We start from the raw sequence: 23,974 nt of genomic DNA, 5'->3' as shown, positions 1-23,974 counted from the left end.
GCTTCCCCCCCCCTCCCCCTGGAATGGAGTTAATCTACAGAATTAATAGGAAACTTGTTGACCCATGTTGCCTTCAATCTCGAACAAGGTCACCCCAACCCTCAGCAGTTGAGCTGCAGTGTGCAGACGGCGCTTGGACACGTATGCATTTGGAGGCCAAGCACCAAGTCATTCTCAACTTGTTCATTGAAGTGTACAAGAGGATGGGCCTTGTGAATGTCATCTGCAAAACAAGGGTCCTTTATCAACCATATCCCGACAAGTGCATCCTGCCTTCCCTGTTAAAGAGTCTGTGCGTCTCACTCTGGCTTCATCAGTCACCTCAGAACCCATAAAAGGAGTGGAAGCAAGTTGCCCTCGATCCTGAGGGACCTATTACTAAGAAATAGGATTGTTACTTCATTCCATTAATGCTGATGTGTCCTTTGAAAAAGGCACTTGAAGTACCAATCGCAGCGTATACAGTGTGTACAGATGCCATGGCCAAGAAAGTGCACCAGTACTTCCTCAGGAGGCTAAAGAAATCTGGCATGTCCCCTTTGACTCTTAACAATTTTTATAGATCCACCATAGAAAGCATCCTAAACAGATCCATCACAGCTTGGTATGGCAATTGCTCTGCCTGAGACTGCAAGAAACTTAAGAGAGTTGTGGACATAGCTCAGCACATCCGGGGGGGAAGCCTCCCCTCCATGGACTCTGTCTACACTTCTCACTGCCTCGATAAAGTAGTCAACATAATCGAAGACCCCACCCACCCTGGACATTCTCTCTTCTACCCCCTCCCATCGGACATGAGATACAAAAGCCTGAAAGCACGTACCACCAGGCTCAAGGACAGCTTCTATCCCGCTGTTATAAGACTATTGGTACGATAAGATGGGCTCTCAACCTCACAATCCACTTCATTATGGCCCTTGCACCTTATTGTCTGCCTGCACTGCACTTTCTCTGTAACTCTAACACTTCATTCTGCATTCTGTTATTGTTTCCCCTTGTACCACCTCAACGCACTGATGTAATGAAATGATCTGTATGGATGGCATGCAAAACAAAGTTTATCACTGTACCTCGGTACATGTGACAATAATAAACCAATTTACTTACTCTGAATTTGCTGTGTTGTAAATTGCTTTGCTTGTACCTTTTTATTATTGTAATCTTTTCTGTAAATCCCTCGTGTGTTTTAAGCTCAGATGTGGTGAGATCCATTTCCTGAATATCCTGCAGGTCACATTTTAATCAATCGGAGGGTATTAAGAGTGCAGAATTGCAGATACTTGTACATCTAATGCTCTACTGATTCTGGGCGGTCATTCATCTGCTAGTATTGCAAATTTGATCTGATTATGGGAAAAGCAGCACTTAGGACTGTATGTTCTAGCATTTTTTTCCCTGTTTAACATTTGAATCCTTTCATACTTTTGGTACTGGATCTAGTAACAACCTAACAGTTTAAAACACGAAGCTTAAAGTATCTATTTCCTTCAAAGGAAATATCATCTTTTAGTCAGTAGAGGGCAATGCAAGCTTATTTTATAAGGTCTGGCAGGTAGTGATTGTTTCATTATTTTCGGCACAGCATTTTAAATATCATGTCAATAATAAAATTATTATGCAGCAAGTGGGAACTTAAGTCTGGTGTGATAACACACTCTTCTGAGATCACAAACAACTCACTGAATCTGCAATGCTTCAAAGAAGTGACAACTAAACATAAAATCTTTTTAAGCATAGTTTGGAAAGAGCATGTATTAACATAAAAAAGAACCCAAAAGTCTTCTATGGATGTGTAAATAGTAAGAGGAGAGATGAAGGGAATCCGGTGATCAAGGCATAACTAAAATACTGGATGAGTACGTATCAATCTTTACCAGTGAGATGCTGCCAAAAATTCACCAGAAGGCTCATCAGGATAATGGGTGAAAATTGGTGAGCAGGGATTGCAATACTTACAGGAAACAAGTCACCAGGTAAAGTCGGGATGCACCCTGGATTGCTTTGGGAATTGGAGTTAGAAGTGGTAGAAGGGCTTGCCATTAAATCTCCCAATCCTCTCTAGATACAGAGAACTGGAAAAAAGCAACTGGAACACTCTTGTTCAAAAATGAGCGCAAAGACACATCAGGCCAATCATTTTAACGTACATAACTCCTGCAAGTATCTAATAATGTTTAAATTGGTAAAGGAGAGCCAGCTTTGATTTGTTGAAGTCAAATCTTGTTTGACTAATCTGATTCAATGTATTGTGGTAGTAGAAAAAGCTAATGAAAAGAATGCAGTAGATTTCATATGATTTTCAGAAGATGTTTGATGAAGTCCCACATGAAAGGGGTGGCACAATGGCGCAGCTTGTGGAGCTGCTGCCTCACAGTTCCAGCGATCTGGGTTCAGTCCTAACCATTGGCGCTGTCTGTGTGCAGTTCGCATACTCTCCCTGTGGCTGTGTGGGGTTCCTCTGAGTGCTCTGGTTTCCTATCACATCCCACAGATATGCAAGTTGGTAGGTTAACTAACCACTGTAAGTTGCCCCGGGTATGTAGGTAAGTGGTAGAATCTAAAGGGGAGTTGTTAGGAATGTCAGGAGAATAAATTGAGATTAGTGCAAGTGGATGCTTGATGGTCAGTGAGGACATTGTGAGCCATAGGACCTGTTCCTGTGTTGTATGACGCTATGAAAAAAGCTGATTAGCAAAACTGAAGCCCGTGGACTTAGAGTCACCAGCAGCATGGATAGGAATTGGCTTAAAGCAGACAGCAGTGGTAACAGTTTTTAAAGTTGGAGGATAGTAGTAGGTTCCCCATAGTAGTAGGTTCCCCATTGATCGGAGCTGGAACCACTACTTTTTTGTGGTATATACTGATAGCTTGAACAGGGATATGCAGCATTAAAAAAATTCCAAATCAGCATGCGAGACAAAGCTTGGAAGTGTGACCTGCAGTGAGGAGAATAGCAATAGACAGCAGGTGGACAGGCAGACAAGCAGCAAGTGAAATTTAATATGGAGGTTTGAAGTGATGCACTTTGGATATAGAGAACAATGTTCACCAAATGGCAGAGTTCTAAAGGGTGTACAGGAACAGAGGGACCTTTACATAAATTTACATAAATCCTTGAAAGTGGCCGGGCGTGCTGAGAGAGTGTTTTGAAAGTAATATGAAATCCTGGGTGTCGTGAATTGACACAGAATCAGAATTAGGTTTATTATCACTGACTTGTATGTCGTGCATTTGTTGTTATGCAGCAACAGTACAGTGCAAAGGCATAGAATTACTATAATTAGAAAATAAATAAACAGTGCAAAAAAAGGAATAATGAAGTAGTGTTCATGGGTTCATGGACCTTTCAGAAATTTGATGGCGGGGGGGGAAGAAGCTGTTCCTAAGTCATTGAGTATGTGTCTTCAAGCTCCTGTACCTCCTCTCTGATGGAAGTAACAGGAAGAGAGCATGTCCCGGATGGTGAGAGTCCATAGTGATGGATGCCACCTTCTTGAGGCATTGCTTCTTGAAGATATTCAAGATGGTGGGGAGGGTTGTGCCCATGATGGAGCTGGCTGAGTCTACAACCCTCTGCAGCTTCTTGCAATCCTGGTATGGAGCCTTCATACCAGGCGGTGATGCAACCAGTCAGAATGCTCTCCACTGTGCATCTATAGAAATTAGCAAGAGTCTTTGATCACATACCAAATCTCCTCTAAGTCCTAACGAAGTAGAGCCGCTGGAGTGCCTTTTTCATGATTGCATCAAAGTGTTGGGCCCAGGATAGATCCTCCAAGATGTTGACACCCAGGAACTTGAAGCTGCTCATCCTTTCCACTGCTGACCCCAATGAAAACTGGTGTGTGTTCTCCCAACTTCCCCTTCCTGAAGTCCACGATCAATTCCTTGGTCTTGCTGACATTGAGTGCGAGGTTGTCGTTGGGACACCACTCAACCAGCCGATCTGTCTCATTCCTGTACGCCTCCTCATCGCCATCTAAGATTCTACCAGCAACAGGGGTGTCATTGGTGAATTTATAGATGGCATTTGAGTTGTGCTTAGCCACACAGTCATGAGTGTAGAGAGAGTAGAGCAGTGGGGTAAGCATACATCCTTGAGGTGCGCCTGTGTTGATTGTCAGCAAGGAGGAGATGTTATTACCGATCTGCACTGATAGTGGTCTCCCAAAAGGAAGTTGAGGATCCAGTTGCAGAGGGGGTTACAGAGGCCCAGGTTTTGAAGCTTGGTGATTAATACTGAAAGGATGATATGTTCAAAGTCAAGCTGTAATCAATTAACAGTATATTTTTCAACATCTCTTCCTTGCTTTTGCATAGAATACAAAAGAAAGGAAGAGATGTTGATTCTGCACAAATATGGTTGGACCACAACTAGAGTTTTGCATCTGATTCTGGTCACCACACTTTAGGAAGTTCATAAAGGGTGTTCAGAAAATACTCATCACAATTGTTCTGAGGCAGGGCATTTCAGCAACAAGTTAGAATGGAAAACCTGGGGTGATTCTCATTGGAGTAAACAAGGTTGAGGTGAGTTTTGATTGAAGTATACAAGATCATGACATCTAGGAATAGTAAGTAGAAGGAAGGTGTTCCCATTTGTAGGTTGTTTCAAGGACCAGGTTCCTGGATTTAGAATTTTGGACAAAAGATGTAAAGATAAATGTGAGAAAAAACTTTCTTATTCATCGAGTAGTTCTGCGACTCTGTCCTCAAGTGTGGTGGAATCTGAATCAATCAGTGTTCTTACAGGTACTTTAAAGAGAATTTGCAGGGCTTTGGGGGGACAAGTGGCCGAATGGAACTGCTCGGATTGTTCCAGCAGGAGCTGGTGTGGGCTTGATGGGCTGAATGCCCTCCTGCTTCATAGCACTTTTATGATTCTTTTCATAATTCAAATTATAAGGGTAAGTGTTGAGAATCATAATAGAATCACACAGTATCTTTTATCACGGAGGCTATATCATGGACTCGACAAGCACAACTTTCTTTTAAACTTCACTGAAATATATTCCATATCAATGTAGTATAAATAATGTAGTGTATTCTCACTCCAGTAACAGTTGTGTAGTTCAGTCACACTGCAGAATGAGTTATATAGAACAATCACACTCCAGAATTAGATGTGCAGATCTTTATCATCACCTTCTTGAATTACACGATTCATTAAAGCACATCCTGATAGCGAGCATAGCAAATTTTGAGACTTGTGCCTATAGCTTGGAGTAGCTGTGAGAATGTTTCCAGGTATTAGTAAACGAATATGCTAATGTTGGTGAGGTATTTGTGCTTTATCCTGACATGGTCTAAACCTAACAGGTTTCCGCCTTCCACTGTACATTCAAGCTGCATGCTCTTACTTTTGTACTTCTAAGCTGCAATCACAATGTTTGTCCTGCAGAGTTAAGTCCTCTCAAGTTGCCATTTAAACTGCTTGCCTAATAAAAACAGAAAATGCTGAAAATACTTGGCAGGTCAGACAGCTTCAGTGGGAAGAGAACTGGAGACATTTCAGGTCTGAGACCCTTTGTCAGAACTGGATGAAGGGTCTTGGACTAACATTAACAAGGTTTCTCTTTCCACAGATGCTGCTTGACCTGCTGAGTGTTTCCAGCATTTTCTGCTTCAGATTTCCAGCATGTGGCATTGTTTTGGTCTTCATTCACCTTGTTATCAAGCAGCCTCACTGAGCTGAAGGACAATAGTCAGGGTGAGGCAGTCAATCATTTAATCTCGTGGCCTGCATTCAGGAACAAGAGGAGGAAAGCAAGATCGTCGAGAAAAAGTTTCCTCTTTTATGAGTGTGCTTCACAGACTACATCACTGAAATATTTTCCTTTGATGCAGTGACGTTAAAATTTGAGCCTGTGTATTGTGGAGGGTCGTGGCTGTCACATGACAGCACTGCCCCCTACCTGGTCAGAAGACACACCACTGCTACCTGGTCGGAAGACACACCACTGCCAATCAAGGTTTGGCCCCGCCCCACCCATCAGCACACACCTGACCATTGGCCTTTGTAATCGATTAGTCCTTATTGGCACCCAGCCATTGGCCTTTGTAAATTACCTGGGCTGGACCACCCAGCCCTCCAGCACTATAAAGAGCTCCACATGTGCTTGACTCTCTCTCTTTGTCTGCTCTGAGGGATCACCATGCTTCATTCCAGGCCGAGGACCGTGGGACGGTGCTGGAGAAATCGTTGGTGAGGTGTGCACTGTTAAAGGGGTTGGGAGCATTTTAGTTAAGAGTCCCTAGTAGCATAGAGCCATGCCTGCACTGAGTCAAGGGGTGGCGGGTATCGTATTGCTTTTCCTTGATTGTATGTACCCAGTCCGTTGTGTGTGTGTGTGCATATTTTACCCCCGTTGCGATTTTCCCATGCTCGCTATAAACCGTGCGCGTGTGTGTGTGTTATTCCCATTCCCATTTACCCACGTTTGTCTTCTGGAAATAAATCACTTATTTCCAAGACTGTGTTCAGAGTCCTTGCCTTCTGAGACCCGAATCTGTTTCACAACAGTCTGTGACCCCAGTTTGTAGTGGAGAACTTAGTCTTTAGATTTTTCTTGCTTCATTATGTGCAGGAGTCTGAATTGAACCCTTCCGTTGTGGTGATGCACACAGCGAGGTCACTGTTCGCAGCAACCATGCATCTAATATGGTGGGACCATACTTCAGTATTGCTATACCCCAGCAGTTGGAGCCCAGCGCTACAGCAAAGGCACGGGTTGGATCGATGCCTGTGGAACTCAAAATGTGGCCGATCAGTGCCCCTCCACTGAGCCGGCAATTTTCCAACATGAAGCGCTGCCAACAGCCGATGGTTACTGCCATAACTGCTGGGTGGCGAGTCAGCCAACCCAGCCCACACCTGGAGGTCTCATTGTGTGACCTCCATCTTGCATCACCAAGATTTATATAAATAATAAATAAGCAAGTGACAGATGATACACTTAATGGTTTTTCCTCTCGGTTGCCTGCAGCAATGTCAAGATTAATTATTAATTCCTGCAGACTCTAGGAGATACCCTGAGGGTTGGCAATCTAAATAGAAATCAGTTTTGTTACAGCAAGCAACCTAAGAGTGCCTAATTTTTCTTGCTGGTAATTGGACTATTTATACATGGAAGTTAGCCATTTAAACATGGCTAAAAACAGCAATGAGAGCAAAATTATGGTTTTGATATAAAACAAGGTTGAAGTGAACCAAGCAGTTCCTCTTAACTCGTTGAAATAACAACTTATAAAGGACGTATTCTATGTATGTATTTTGGGAGTGAGAAATATTTGTTGTGATTAAACGCTTTAGCCATATCCAAGAATGTATTGAAGAGATGATAAGTTACATCAGGGTACAATCAAAATCATATCATGCACAGTGATAATATGGATTGGGAACGTTAAGTGCTAATGTGGATCGGGAGACATTCTAGGACAGACAATCCTGACGGTAATGCAGGTCAAGAGATAATCATGAGTGTTCGCTGCAGACGGTAATGTGGACCCAAGAGATGGTTATTAACACCAGTGCAAATAGTAATTATGGAGTCACAGGTGCAGTACGGAAACGGCCCCTTCAGTCCACTGAGTCTGTGTCGACTATCAAGCGCCCATTTCCAACAATCTGACATTAATCTCATTTATTCTCCGCACAATCCTATCATCTCTCCCAAGTTTCTACCACCCATCGACATGCTAGAGGCAATTTACAGCGGCCAATTAACCTACCAGGCCGAACGTTTTTGGAATGTAGGAGGAAATGGGAACACTGAGTGGAATCCCAAACACCGAGAGGAAACCTATTCGGTCACAGGGAAATTGGCAAGCTCTGCACGTACAACACATCATTGGATATGTTGCTGTTAGCTGTGGTACCCTCTGCCACCCTGATTATGAATCAAGAGGCTTTCAAGAATGTAAACTGTTGATGGCAAAAAATGGTTCAGAATAATGTGACTCAGGATATTTTCAGTGATATGCGGTGGTGATAATAAGAATCTGGGAATTTACATAAATATACACCATTACAGTAATGGTGCATATTTATTTATGTATTGGGGAAGATTCAGGAACGTACAGTGCAATGTGTAATAGATCTGGAGATCCTCAAAAATTCACTGATGGTAATTCAGGGTTTCCTGACGTGAATTTGGAGAGGAGTTTGAATCTTATTTTGGTCCCTTTGGACTGGAGGTGGTGTTGCTGAAAGTCATTTATTTAACCCCTAACTACGTTGGAGCCATGACAAATTGGAAAACTGCATTTAAATGATAATTAGTAGCAATCTCCAAAATAATATTGTCTTGGCTAATGTTGCACAAAATTAAAGAGATCCTCAGCAGAGCCATTATTTTTAGTGCCATGCAGAGTAAGAATTAGGAAGGGTTCCACAATCTCATGTTCAGTAGCATTCTTTGAGAATTGTGTTTTAGTTAGTTTCTTACCCCTAGCCATGTGCACTTCTATCACTGACTATGATGGTTGTACAAGTGGGTGTGAATGGTTCAAATTGTGGCATGCACAAGGCATTCAGCCTTGAGAGCAAAATTATGGAAATGGCACCACCTGCAAATTTTCCTTCTATGCACAAAATGTCCTTACTCGGAAATGCATTGTTGCTCGTTCATTGTTGTCGGCTCTAACTGCAGAAACTTCCTATCCTTTACCAGTCTGACCTTGCCCACATCCCGTAATGCAGAATTGTGGAGCAGTACAGCATGGAAACAGGCCCTTCAGCCCAACTCATTCAGGCCGACCAAGATGCCCATCTAAGCTAGTCCCATTTGCCCACATTTGGCCCATATCCCCGTAAACCTTTCCTATCCACGTACCTGTCCAAGTGTCTTTTAAATGTTATTGATAAGAGGCAGAGATCGAGTGGACAGTCAGAGACTTTTTCCCAGGGCGACAATGGCTAACACGAGGGGACATGATTTTAAGGTGATTGGAGGAAGGTATAAGGGGGATGTCAGGGGTTAAGTTTTTTTACACAGAGAGTGGTGGTGTGTGGAATGCACTGCTGGCACAGGTTGTGGGGGCAGATACATTAGGGACATTTAAGAGACTCATAGATAGACACATGAATGATAGAGAAATGGAGGGCTATGTGGGAGGGAAGGGTTAGATAGATCTTAGAGCAGGATAAAATGTCGGCACAACATTGTGGGCTGAAGGGCCTGTACTTTGCTGTAGTGTTCTATGTTCTATGTTACTGTACCTGCTTCAACCGCTTCCTCTGGCAGCTCATTCCATATATGCAGCACTCTCTGCGTGAAGAAGTTGTCCCTCAGGTCCCTTTTAAATCTTTTCTTTCTCACCTTAAACCTATGCCCTCTAGTTTTTGATTCTCTTTCCCTGGGAAAAAGACTGAGTGCATTCACCCTATCTATGCCTCTTATGGTTTTATACACCTCTATGAGGTCACCCCTCAGTCTCTCATGCTCCAAGGTATAAAGTCCTAGTGTGCCCAACCTCTCCCTATAACTCAGGCCTTGAGTCCTGGCAACATTCTTTTAAATCTTCTCTGCACTCTTTCCAGCTTAATGATGTCTGTCCTGTAACAGGGTAACCAAAGCTATACACCAGGTGTGGCCTCACCAGTGTCTTGTACAACTGCAACATAACACCCCAACTCTTATACTCAATGAAAAACAAGAGGACTGCAGATGCTGGAATCTAGATGAAAAACACCATGAAGCTGGAGGAACTCAGCAGGTCAGGCATCATTTGTGGAGACAAATCCATGGATGCTGCCTGGCCTGCTGAGTTCCTCCAGCTTCATAGTATTTTCCTGTACCCAATGCCCTGACTGATGAAGGCCAGCATGCCAGACGGCTTCTTCACCACCCTGTCTACCCATGACTCCACTTTCAGGGAACTATAAGATACGATATCATTATTAGTCACATATACATCAAAACACACAGTGAACTGCACCTTTTTGCGTCGTGTGTTCTGGCGGCAGCCTGCAAGTGTCGCCACGCTTCCAGCACCAGCATAGCATACCCACAACTTCCTAACCCGCACGCCTTTGGAATGTGGGAGGAAACCGGAGCACCCGGAGGAAACCCACGCAGACACACGGGGAGAACGTACAAACTCCTTACAGACAGCGGCGGGACTTGAACCCAGGTCGCTGGCGCTGTAATACCGTTATGCTAACTGCTACACTACTGTGCCTGCCCTCCGCACTACCATACCTTCCCTACTATGTTGCTCTATGTTGCTATGTGCTCTATGTTACTATGTACTATGTTGCTCTACAACACTCCCCAGGGCCCTACTGTTCACTGTGGAAGTCCTACCCTGATTTGACTTCCCAGTCACACCTTGAACTTATCTGAATTGAATGCTATTTGTCATTCCTCAGCCCACTTACGTAGCTGAGCAAGATCCCCTTGTAATTTTTGATAACCTTCTCCACTTAACCTTCTTCACTGTTTACGTTACCACCTCCTTCAGTGTCATCTGCAAGCTTACTAACCGTGCCTTGTGCATTCTCAACCAAATCGTTTCATAAATGACGGGCAACAATGGGCCCAGCACTGATGCCTGAGGCACACAACCGTCCAATAAACAACTTTCTACCATCATCCTTTGCTTCCTACCATCAAGCCAATTACATATCCACTGAGCGAGCTCTCTCTGGGTCCCATGCGATCTAACCTTGCAGATTAGCGATAATGAAAGAGAAATTTGCCATCTTTAATGAGGTGTTAAATCAGAGCTCCTTCTAAATTTAACACCTCAACTTAAAGGTCCCAAGGTACAAGTAAATGCAGGAGAATCCTCTCCAATGTCCTGGTCAACATTTATTCTGAACCAGTGTCACCACAAGGAATTATCAGGATATTGCAACCTATGGGGCCATTCATATGTAAATGGACTCTTTTGCTTCCTTGTGTAACTGTGACCACTTCACAAAATTAGTCCATGGGGCATCCTGAGGATATGAAAGTTTTTAAATGGATATAAGTAGAAGTTTGTTCTTTCTACGTTCAACAACAGTTAATGTTTCTGATGCCCTCTTTCCTTGTCCCAGGGGAGGCTGTACATGCTGGTGACGCACTGTGTGAAATTGAAACAGACAAGGCCGTTATTACCTTTGACTCGAGCGAAGATGGCATTTTAGCAAAAATCATGGTAAGCAGAATAATTTCAAATCGAGATCCATTCAAGAACAATGATGAATAGTACCTGTTTAACAATGTTATGGAACAGAATCCTGGACAAGGGAAGGAATTACCTCGTTTTGCCAGTGCATCCCTCCGTTGCTGGCAAAGGGACTGGAATTAGCAAAGCTTGTCTATGTGGTAATAATCACCAGTTGATATGCTAGAAATTGATCATTGCTCGTTGTGAGATTTTTATCCCACTTTTTCTTTCACTGTTGTTTTGATCTGTTTATATATGCAGCTGTTCAATGAGATTTGTATTCAGGTGCTGGAAAAGATAAAGCTCTTTCCATGAGTTTTAGGAAGTTCTGTCACCTATTAGGATTTACAAACAATCAAATGTTGTATGATGAATGTTGCTGCACTATGGTTTATTTGTTCCTAGTTTCTCTTCTTGTTATCTTTTGGCCTGTACTTTAAATGGAGTTATCAACAGTCTTAAGTGAAATCTCTAGGCCTTTATAATATGACAAGATCAAAAACAGTCTTCTCCCACAATCTATACCAATAAATGGATTGGATAGAGTTGATTTGCTATGAAGTCTTGTTGACAACTGAGGGAAATTATTAATTCACTGGTTTATGTAAAAGGAACATTAATGAGATGAATATTTGTCATCTTTTGAAACCTTACGTCTTACAGTGCCTGATTGTAGAAGTTAGTATCTACCACTGAACTAGACTTGAGTGATATAGACCAGTGTGTAAATCTCTCATGCTCTTAACTAAATTATGCATGAGGACTCTTAAAAGATATCTTCCAGGGAGCTAATTCTTAAACTGAGCAAATCTGTCTGAATAGTTACTACATAATTGCTCTGAGAGTTGAATAAATTCTCTGAGCTTCTCCAGTCTTTGCACATAAAACTCTAAGATGACAATCCACTGAAGTATTAAAGAGTTGTATGTTGGCAGGCTTCCTGTTAAATGTACTTCCATACTCTTAAGGATTACCATAAAAATCAGTGTATGTGTCAGCTTTCTGGATATTTGGGGAAAGTGACTGGAATGGCAGCTGGTGAGGTGGCAGCTTGTATATCGATGTGACAAATACAGTTATTTTCATCTGATAAAATATGGGTTTGGTGGAATTTGACATTAATTTTTTTGTGTTTGGTCACATTTTACTGAATGAAGCAATAAAATTGTAAAACATAACACTATAAATGTGGTGGACCTTTAAAGTGCCTCTGAAAAGCAGAGCAAGCCACGCAGTTCAAGGGCAGTTAGGGATGGGGGAATAAATGCTGGGCTTGGCAGTGAGGCCCAGATCCCAAAAAATAAATAAGAGGGAAAAAAGGAATAAGAAAGTTTTCAAAACTTGAATTGGCTTTTTTTCATTACTGGCTAGTAGGGAAAAACTAAAAATAATTTCAATTCGAGAAAGGTGTATTCCTAAAATTAAAGTTCCCAAAAGGGGAGCAGCGCAGTATATATGGATTTGTCTAATATACTTGTTTCTATGGTAATCATGTTATCAACATTGCCACCTCCAGGAGATATTGATACTTCTTCCATTGCCCACGCCCACCTCTGCACCATCCACTGTCACCACTGCCAGCCCCACTCTGCCCTCATCATCACCTCTGTTCCCAGGATCCCTGTTATTGCTGATAATGCTGCCAGTGTGATCCTGTGGCTCCTCTTTTCCTCCCTCTCACCCCTCACTTGTATCCCTCACACTCATCCTGTCACCACCTCGGACCCTGCTGTTACTGCCTCTTGTTTACATTGCCTACTAGAACCATAGAACCATACAGCACAAAACAGGCCCTTCGGCCCACCATGTTGTGCCGTCCATCAAACCACCCTCATACTATCTAACCCTTTCCTCCCGCATATCCCTCTATCTCACATTCCTCCATTGTGCCTATCCAACAAACTCTTGAACCTGTCCAATGTATCTGCCTCCACCACCACCCCAGGCAGTGCATTCCATGCACCAACCACTCTCTGGGTGAAAAACCTCCCCCTGATATCTCCCCTGAACCTCCCACCCATAACCTTAAAGCCATGCCCCCTCGTCTTGAGCATTGGTGCCCTGGGAAGGAGGTGCTGGCTGTTTACTCTATCTATTCCTCTCAATATTTTATATACCTCATGTCTCCTCTCATCCTCCTCCTTTCCAGTGAATAAAGCCCTAGCACCTTAAGCCTGTGCTCATATTCCATACGCTCTAATCCAGGCAGCATCCTGGTAAATCTCCTCTGCACCCTCTCCAACGCCTCCACATCCTTCCTATAATGTGGCGACCAAAACTGAACACAGTACTCTAAGTGTGGTCTAACTAGAGTTTTGTAAAGCTGCATCATCACTTCGCGGCTCTTAAACTCGATCCCACGACTTATGAAAGCTAACATCCCATAGGCCTTCTTAACTGCTCTATCCACCTGTGAGGCAACTTTCAGTGAACTGTGAATATGAACCCCCAGATCCCTCTGCTCCTCTACACTGCCAAGTACCTTGCCATTTACCTTGTACTCTGCTCTGGAGTTTGTCCTTCCAAAGTGTACCACCTCACACTTCTCCGGATTGAACTCCATCTGCCACTTGTCAGCCCAGCTCTGCATCCTATCAATATCCCTCTGTAAGTTCCGACAGCCCTCCACACTATCCACAACACCGCCGATCTTAGTGTCGTCCGCAAACTTACTAACCCAGCCTTCCACCCCCTCATCTAAGTCATCTATAAATATTACAAAAAGTAGAGGTCCCAGAACCGATCCCTGCGGGACATCACTAGTCACTGCCCTCCAATCCGAGGGCACTCCTTCCACCACAACTGTCTGCTTTCTACAGGCAAGCCAATTCCTAATCAACACAGCCAAGCTTCCCTGGATCCCTTGGCCTCTGACCTTCTGAAGAAGCCTACCATGAGGAACCTTATCAAACGCCTTACTAAAATCCATATAGACCACATCCACCGCACTACCCTCATCAATCTTCCTCGTCACCTCCTCAACTCTATCAGTTGGCTGTCCCTAATCAGTCCATGATTCTCCAGGTGTTCATAGATCCTATCCCTTAGAATCCTTTCTAACAGCTTACCCACCACAGATGTAAGGCTCACCGGTCTGTAATTCCCTGGACTATCCCTACTACCTTTTTTGAACAAGGGGACAACATTCGCCACCCTCCAATCCTCCGGCACCATCCCCGTGGACAACGAGGACTCAAAGATCCTTACCAGCGGTTCAACAATCTCCTCCCTCGCCTCTCGAAGCAGCCTGGGGAAAATCCCGTCAGGCCCCGGAGATTTGTCTGTCTTGATATTATTTAACAACTTCAACACATCCTCTCTCTCTTGATATCTACAACCTCGAGAACATTACCCTTACCAGCACTCCCTTCCGCCTCATCAAGACCCCTCTCCTTGGTGAATACCGAAGAGAAGTATTCATTGAGAACTTCTCCCACTTCCGCCGCCTCCAGGCACATTCTCCCACCTTTGTCTTTAATCGGACCTACCTTTACCCTAGCCATCCTCCTACCCTTCACATACGATGAAAAAGGCCTTGGGATTTTCCTTAACCCTACTAGCCAACGCCTTTTCATGTCCCCTTCTAGCTCTCCTCAGCCCTTTCTTAAGTTCCTTCCTTGCTACTCTATATTCCTCACGGGCCCTGTCTGAACCTTGCTGCTTATACCTTATGTATGCTACCTTCTTCTCCCTAACTAGTCGTTCCACCTCTCTCGTCACCCACGGTTCCTTCACCCTGCCATTCCTTCTCTGCCTCACCGGGACATATTTATCCCTAACATCCTGCATAAGATCCCTGAACATCGACCACATCTCCATGGTACATTTCCCTTCAAAAAGGACATCCCAATTTACACTCCTAAGTTCTCTCCTTATAGCCTCGTAGTTCGCCCTTCCCCAATTAAATATCTTCTTGTCCTCTCTGCACCTGTCCCTGTCCATGACAATTTTAAAGGTTATGGAGCAATGGTCACTGTCCCCCAAATGCTCTCCCACCAATAGATCCTTCACCTGTCCCGGTTCATTTCCTAAAACTAGATCTAGCATGGCATTCCCTCTAGTCGGCCTGTCGACATACTGCATCAGGAATCCCTCCTGGACACATTTAACAAATTCCATCCCATTTAAACCTTTGGCACTAAGCAGGTTCCAGTCTATATTTGGGAAGTTGAAGTCTCCCATTATAACAACCCTGTTATTTTTGCTTCTCTCCAAACACTGCCTGCCAATCTGCTCCTCTATATCTCTACCGCTACCGGGGGGCCTATAGAATACTCCTAGTAGAGTAACTGCTCCTTTCTTGTTCCTTACTTCCACCTATACGGACTCTAGAGATGATCCTTCTACAAAATCCATCCTTTCCACAGCCTTAACAGTGCCCCTGACTAGTATTGCCACCCCTCCTCCTCTTCTCCCCACTTCCCTATCCCTCTTAAAACACCGAAAACCAGGAATATTCAATATCCACTCCTGCCCTGACGTCAGCCATGTCTCAGTAATAGCCACAATATCATACTCCCTCATACTTATCCAAGCCCTCAGTTCATCTCCTTTATTCCTGACACTTCTTGCATTTAAGTAAACACACTTCAGTCCATCTACCTTACTACTTTTATAGCCTGTATTCTGCTTCTCCTTCCCCAAAGCCTCTCTACCTGTTTGATCTAACTTTTCCCCATCCCCTTCTTCCTCTGACCTACTCCTCTGGTTCCCTTCCCCCTCACAAACTAGTTTAAACCCTCCCGAACCACCCTAGCAAACCTAGCCGCAAGGATATTGGCCCCCTTCTGGTTCGGGTGTAACCCGTCCTCTCTGTACAGGTCCCACCTTCCCAAGAAGAGATCCCAATGATCCAGAAATCTAAAACCCTCCCTCCTGCACCAACTTCTCAGCCACACATTTATCTGCCACCTCCTCCTGTCCCTGCCTTCACTATCGCGTGGCACCGGCAGCAATCCCGAGATTGCTACCCTTGAGGTCCTGTTCCTCAGTCTTCTGCCTAGCTCCCTGAACTCGCTCTTCAGGACCTCATCCCCCTTCCTACCTATGTCGTTGGTGCCAACACGGACCACAACTTCTGGCTGCTCTCCCTCCCGCTCAAGAATCCTGTGGACCCGATCAGTGACATCCCGGACCCTGGCACCTAGGAGGCAACATACCATCCGGGATTCATGCTCACTGCCACAGAACCTCCTATCTGTTTCCCTGACTATCGAGTCCCCTATCACTACCGCATGTCTCTTCCCCACCCTTCCTTTCTGAGCAGCAGTACCAGTCCCAGTGCCAGAAGCCTGGTTACTGCAGCTAGGCCCCTGCAGGTCATCCCCCTCAACAGCCTCCAAGGCGGAAAACTTGTTACTGAGGAGAACAGCCTCCAGGGTTCCCTGCTCTGTCTGCCTGCCTGACTTCTTCTTCTTCCTCTTCCCTCCCCTGACAGTCACCATTCTATCTGCATCCTGAACCTCAGATGTACCTGCTCTAAGGGGGGTGACTGCCTCCTGATGGACCGTGTCTACATAACTCTCTCCCTCCCTTGTGCTGCGCATTGTTTGTAGCTGCGACTCCAGCTCATCAACTCTGAGCCGAAGTTCGTCCAGCCTCAAGCACTTACTGCAGAGGTGGCCATCGTGGACCGCAGCAAGGTCCACGAGTTCCCACATCAAACAGCAGCAGCATATGACCATGTCCTCCATCTGACTACCTTGTTTTTCTCCCCCTAGTTAATCCCACCTACAAATCTATAATAGACAACAGGTAAACCTTACCTTTACCTACTTACCAGCTACTTACCCTCCTTGCCCCTTCACACCGAAGCCCCTTGAGCCGAAGCCCGACCACTCTGCTGCCTCTCACTCCGCTGCCTGCTCCGACGCTGCCCGCTCAATAGGCTGTTTGCTTTTTTAAGCTGCCCGTGCCATGCCTGTGCAGTCCAGCCCCCACTCAACTAGTTAGAAAAAACTTTTAAAACACTTACTAAAGAAAGTTATAAAAATCTAACCCTTACACTTAAAACCCTAACAAAAACTAACCCTTACACTTAAAACCCTAATAAAAGTGATAAACAGAAAAAACTTAGCTGCTCCGAAGTCCTCCGTACCGAAGCCCTCGAGTCCTCTGAAGATTTTTTTTTCTCTCTCTGTCACTGCCTCTTGGATTCTGTTGCTGCCAATGTCACCATCTCTGGGACTCTGCTCCTCCACTGCCTTTGCCTATTCCGCCCTGTCAGATCACCCAACAGTGCGGCTAGCAGGTATGACTGGCCGTATCTGCTTCTATCTCTAATAGTAAGGTGCCACATGGGAACGCCATCTCTCAGTTCATCCACCACAGTCTGACCTTCTGCCTGTCCACTCCATTCTGCGGCACACTGAACAGCAGATGGAAAGTAGTCAGGTTGCCTCCAGGAGAAAGCATCCTGAGTCTGGGAATTTTGAGTTCTCTTTTCACCTTCATGAGCAGTACTTGTTGGAATAGACAAGTGCTTTGCACTTTGTTACTGGTGTTCCTATCTGTACAATCGGTTATTTAAAAATGTAGACTTGTACTCTTTGCAGTGTTATCTTCTTGTATCAGTTCTTCGGCTACAAATAAAAATGAACAATGGAGAAATTTGGGGTCCCCAATTCTCTCTGATAGTTGATGGATGCAACTTTCATTTTCCACCAGGTGTAAGTGGCTTTTTAGAGCTGCTTTTGTTTTTGAACTGCTGCATAATTTCTGTGCGATCACTCTGCTACTTAAAGGAGCACTGGGTGCAACAGCGACAAACATAGATCAACAGTGGCTTTTGATAGTGCATTTGCTCAGCCTTTGTCAGTGCTTAGTATAGCCTTATTAATCCTTACAAAACAAAGCTGGGCCTTTCTTGCCACCTCCAGCCTGTGCAGGCATGAATTTGCCCATCTTTGCATTTGTTTTTTCTTGTGGAATTGCATTTATGAAAATGCAAGAACTGCTGCATGATCTCCCTTTGGCTCATTTTTCTTGTCTGTCAGTTTCTTGGCAAAGAGAGGAAAGTGCTTAACACAGGCGCCATCAATGACCAGTCACTTTACCTGCCCAGCAGCCAATGTGATAAGTGCGGCGCAGAACTCTGCTTGATCAATCAGCCTGCTGAATTCAGTTGGGAGTTCGGAGGATTGCCAGTGTTTGCCAAGTGGCTCTACTGCAGTTACAACTGTGAGATGAGTAGCAGGGAGATATAGAGTTAGACAGACAGAGCTATACTCTGCCAAGGTCAATCATCTTCCTAGGACTAAATGTTCAACTGTAAATCATGGAGGAAAAGGTGAAATTTGATATGCCTGCAGTAAATTCCACACCTTGGTTAGTGTTGAGGCATTTTGGAAGATTGGTTTTAATCAAAGTCAAAGTCGAGTTTATTGTCATATGCACATGTGCATGTATGTACAGGTGCAATGAAAAACTTACTTGCAGCGGCATTACAAGCACATAGCATCAGATAAGCAACATTCACAAGAATGATAATGAAAAAACATAAATTATACACAATTTTTACAAGAAAACACAATTAGAACAAAAAAGAACAAAGTCCATTGTATTGCAAAGTAGTCATGGTGTTGCTGTACTGAGGTAGTGATTAGGGTTGTGCAGGTTGGTTCAAGATCCAAATGGTTGAAGGGAAGTGAACTATGCTACTTGCATAGTTATAATTACTTATAATTACTTAAACCTTCCATTTGCTATTGAAGTCAAATGTTATCAATGAATGCTTCAGTGTATGATTCTTGCTGGCACTGCATCTCTTGAACGTCTAGAATACCGTTGTGCCAAATTTGCACTTGTATTAAAGTGATGCCTCTAGCAACAAGTAAAAGGTATACTTGGATTTATGTAGAGTGTTAATTGTACAGGCACTCACAACTTCCACTATATACTATCCATCAAGACTTGAGGTGATCAGTCTCCGACTTGTGGTACCCAGATTTCTTTAATCCCAGGGTTCCTCCTTTCTGTGGTTTTACTTTCTCGTGCTGTTCTAGGTTTCGGTAAGGAGGTAAATCCCAGGACTCGCCTCTTTCTCCATTCCTTCTGTTCTCTAATGAGGTGGTCCAACATCAATGGTCCTGTGCCTGCACAATCTTTTTCATCCATCTTTGTCCTGTTGCAGCTGGACTATTGGTTGTTATGCTACCACCTCCATTTTCTACTTCACCAATTACTTAGCATCCTAACTATTTGTACTGAGACAATTAGGTACAGAGGAGTATGATGGCTTTTGTCAGGTTCTCCACCATTGGTCTTATGACCAAGTCTCACCACTTGGGTATTTCACTGTCTTAACCTCAGCCTTCAGTTATCTCTTATTACGACAGTAACAGCCAGTTCTTCTGCCTGTCATTGAGGCCTTGGAAGCTATTGGATTCATTGTTTTCTTATCTCACTACAACCCAACAACCAGTCTTGTTGCCTTCAATTTATTATTACTTCTGAGACCATGATTCTCAGTAAAGCTAGCTAACTTCTCAATTTATTGCTATCACTTACTGAGAATGTAACATTGCAGTGTTGTTCCTTATCTCATGCTTGTCTAGTTTCAGTAAGTATTTATGTTTACTTCACAGTTTAATTGCCACCAATGACTTCCCAAAACAGTTCTTGATTCACAATTCTGTGATCAATCAATACTGAAGACTTGCTCACTCAATTAAGTCGTTATCAATCTCCTTACATTTTCGTGGCATTCTCAGAGAACTTCACAGACCATTAACCACCCTTCTATGTAGCAACCTCCAAATGCTTGTTCAAACAGAAAATGCTGTTCATTCTTCTCTTCTGGGGTGATTATTTTTAATCCTCTGACTAGCACAATATTATCATTTATTAAATCATTTATTAACATTTATTAAATCTGGTGTTTAAAATGTACATGAAAGCAATTTCCTCAATTGTAGAGTTTCACTGTGATTGCAGTTATCTGCAGTGAACAAGTTAGGTTTATAACAAATCTTCAACACATTGCTTAACTGCAATGTTTGTCATCTTAGTACTGATTAAGAATTTTGGGGGAAGTGCTGCATTAGATGAGAACAGTGATGTAAATTAATAGAAATCACTCTACTTCACTGTTCTCACCTAATCCAGCAGACTCTTGATGCAGTAGGACAGCAGAATCATGGGAAGGAACAGACTGAATGGCAAGTATTGAGACTTGGTGGGCAGCAGACAGATATTCTATGTCCTCGGGATGCATTTATTAGCTGTTTTAAAACTTTCTTTTACTTAATCAAGCTAATCTTTATAAGAGCATGTTTAAATGTTTAGATAGCTGTGCCATTGCTTCCCCACACTGTTCTGGAGGTTAGTGGGAAAATAAGCTTACGGTGGATATAATTTACGTCCAAGGTATTCACTGTTTCATTATCAATTGTCTATCTGTAACCACATTTGTTTAACAACTATGGCACTTCTTCAAATCTGCAAACCAATCTGTGGTATTAGCTGGATTTTAAGTGGTTCAGCTGATAAACATTCTTGTAAAATAGATATATACATATACAGTGCATATGGCTGTCTTAACATCTGCTGCATGGAATTGGCAACTGAATATTATGTATAATCTTGTGACTCTGAAAATAAAATTAAAATTGTAAAACCATTTAATGCAATTGAGTTTCTTGAGGTGGAGGAAAGAGCTGGAGCAGAGTGGAATTAGAAAAGTTAAGTGTAGTTTCCATAAAGCTGGTGCTCATCTTGATGGCTGTTGCTGAATTTGTAATGTCAGGGTCATGTACTTTATGGCATGTTGTTATTTTAACAGTAAAACCACCTGATTATATATCAGAGGTGGGGTTGAGGGATTTTAAGCATGTCCTTGGAACATGATGAAAGCATGGCAGTCTGTAAGATCAAAGGTTCATTGAACCATGCAAGTGATCTGAATTTAAGTAAAGGATGTGGTCCTCTTCTGTTGCTTGATTGTCAACATGCCACAATGTCAGGCTGTTGTTAAATGCTATAAATATTGTAGTGGTTGGGTAAGGTAAAAGAGCTGGATCTACCAATATTCTTAAACTTAGGTTAAATGTGAAATGTTTATATGGAATGAAGAGCAGGCAATGAAGTGTGTTGTTTATCGTAACTTGCAAACAAAATTAATGGTTTGGGAGTGGGGACAGGTTGGATAAAAGTTTGAAATGGCAAAGAAGCCATGAATGAAGCATTACTAATGTGAAAGTGTTGCTGATTTTTCAGTATTGAGAAGCAACTTGTCATCCCCATGTGAAATCATTTTCATTTACCTGAATGCTTGGCCTGAACGCTGCAAGCTTATGGGATTTGATTTTACCTCTGACTGACTTTTCCAGAGGTAGAATTTTTACATAATTACAAGCCAGTTGGGAAATTAGAGTATCCAGCTGCTCTTAAGTGTGATGATTGGATGTCTCTGAGGAACTGTAAAGCTGTAATTTAATCCATTAAGTTATTGAAACTCTTTTCCCATTTAATGAATTAATTTGTAACTTCTGTGTATATCTAAATGTGAGTATCTAAATGCGAGCATTGTCAGGGAGAATATTATTACTTAGCTGTTTTATGATTTTCAGTAAGATCAGTTGCAGCTTAATCAGATTGATATTTTGCATTTTTTAAAATAAAGTGCAGTATAATTTACCCCGTAAATTAGAAGTGAAGGGGTGTGTGTGTGTGTGTGTGTGTGTGGTTCAGATGGTGCCAGCCATAAAGTTGTTCTGCCATATCTGTCTTTGAAATGTCATTACTTTTTCTTTGAACAATCATTTATTTTCCCCGACTTTCATCTGAACAGACCTTGCTGCATTTCATCATTTTTTGGCTGTATACTTCTGTGAATTAAAGCTGGATTAGACCTGGTACAGCCTATCCAAAGATGTAGTTTTTCTGTGCCAAGTTCTGCATCCTGTCACTTTGAGTTCCAAAGGTTATGAAACATTGAGAAAACTGCTCAGTATGTGCCTGAGAGTAAAGAACAGGTTTTTGAAGCAACACTGCATTATGCTTGTTAAAGCCTAAGGAATTTTCAGATTTGTTTCTCTTACAATCTGATAGTTTTCTGTTTTTAAAAAAAGAATGAAAAAAACTTTGAGTGAATGTTTCATCCTTGTCATCAACAATACTTCATGTGATACCTTTTGCCTGCCTTTAAGAACGTTCCAAAGTGCTTTACATTCAACTTTTGAAATGTTTGCAAGAAACATGGGAGCCAATTTTCACACAACAAGCTCCTAAAAATCACGTTATAATGATAACTCGATAGTCTATTTCAGAAAAGTCGACTGAAGGTTAAATATTGGCCAAAACTTCAGGATAGGTTTCTTAATTGTCTTCAAGATAGTGCCCAAGGATTATTTGTGTCTGCCACTGAGAGCAATTTAGTTTCTTAGCTGAAAGACAAATCATCCAGTAGCATTACGCTCCCACTGTACTGCACGAGTGTCAACCTCTGATTTTGCACTCAAGTCCCTGGAGGGGACTTGAACCCACGCAGGATAATAACTTGGATCTGAGCTATACAGGGAATACTACATAATTTACCGCCACCCAACTTGGGGGTCTTTAAATATTGAAGAGTTGTATGGTAGGTAGACCATAAGTGGTCATTGGGTGGCATATTGGACAGAGAAATGGTAAATGAAATTTGATACAAAGAAATTATACATGTTGGTAGAAAGAACATGGAGACACAATGACAGTATTCTTAAAGGATCTGCCGATCAACAGGGACCCATAAGTATATTTCAGAGCAGCAGGGCATGTTGAGACAGCATGTAGTAAAGTACATAGGATTCTGGGCATAAATAGAGAACAAAAGTAGGGGGTTGTGGCCTCACCAGTGTGTTTATAAGTTAGGCCACATCTAGAGTTTTGTGTTTAACGCAATATGCATCACTTTAGGAAGGTCGGTGGGGTGGTGGGGGGGAAGTGGTTGTGGAGTCATTGGGATGAGGATTTCCGCTACATGGTTCAACTGGGAAAAGCTGCCCTCATCTTGGAGCGAAGGTGGTTGAGAGGAGATTTGATACGGTTGTACAAATCCATGGCCAGTTTAGAAAAGGTAAATTTTGAACAGCAGTTCGCTTCAGCAGGTGGTTCAAGGACCAAGAACACAAATTTGAGGTGATAGGCAGAAGGCAGAGAAATAAAATTGTTTATGCATATAGAGGCCATAACTTGGAACCTGTGCCTATCCAATTCCTCTTTAAAAGCCCCGATATTCTGTTTTTTACAACAAGGGGGCAGAAACAGAATATCGGGGTTTTTAAAAGGAAATTGGGTAGGCACTTGAGGGAAATCAGTTTGAAAAGGTAATGAGATAGAATGGAGGAATAGGACCATGTAGTTAATGTAGTTTGTTCTTCAAGGACCCTGCATCAACTCGATGGGCTGAATAGGCTCCTATGCTGTAATGTTTCCACAATAGAAAGCCTGGGAATTTGCTGGCTGAGGAACAACACTAATCTTGTTTGTGAATATTTTCCCACAAGATTACTGGTAGTTAAAACTCAATAAGCTACTTAATCCTTATCATTTAGCTCTTTTGTCTATTGGTTTTGATGGTAAGTATACAATCTTAGGTTTTCCATTTATGTGGAGAAAAACAAGATTTATAGAAACTAATTCTGACAGTCAGTTTATGCAATTTATTATTGCATTCATTTTTTTCTTGTAAGCACTGGGTGATTTCCAATAGTTTTTATGTTCGTTGCTGGAAGAACAAGATTTTCAAATTTGGATAGATGCAAATTTAAAAGTAAAGTTATGGGAAATAAAAAAAAAGTAAGAATATATAAATTTTTCATAAATTCTTCAGTTAGAA

At 42.7% G+C, this 23,974-nt stretch overlaps 1 protein-coding gene across 1 annotated transcript in view; it reads left to right on the top strand.

Moving 5' to 3' along the window:
* Positions 1-23,974, top strand: part of pdhx (pyruvate dehydrogenase complex component X) — a 174,197-nt gene that overhangs the window by 24,541 nt on the left and 125,682 nt on the right. The window contains exon 3 of the mRNA XM_052029617.1: positions 11,045-11,145. Within this exon, the coding sequence (XP_051885577.1) occupies positions 11,045-11,145 (101 nt within the window). The remainder of the gene's footprint in view (positions 1-11,044; positions 11,146-23,974) is intronic.

This window comes from Pristis pectinata, chromosome 14 (assembly GCF_009764475.1).
Source record: "Pristis pectinata isolate sPriPec2 chromosome 14, sPriPec2.1.pri, whole genome shotgun sequence".
Classification (NCBI taxonomy): Eukaryota; Metazoa; Chordata; class Chondrichthyes; order Rhinopristiformes; family Pristidae; genus Pristis; species Pristis pectinata.
Note: the sequence above shows the minus strand (reverse complement) of the source record. Positions and strands in the feature narration are given on the sequence as shown.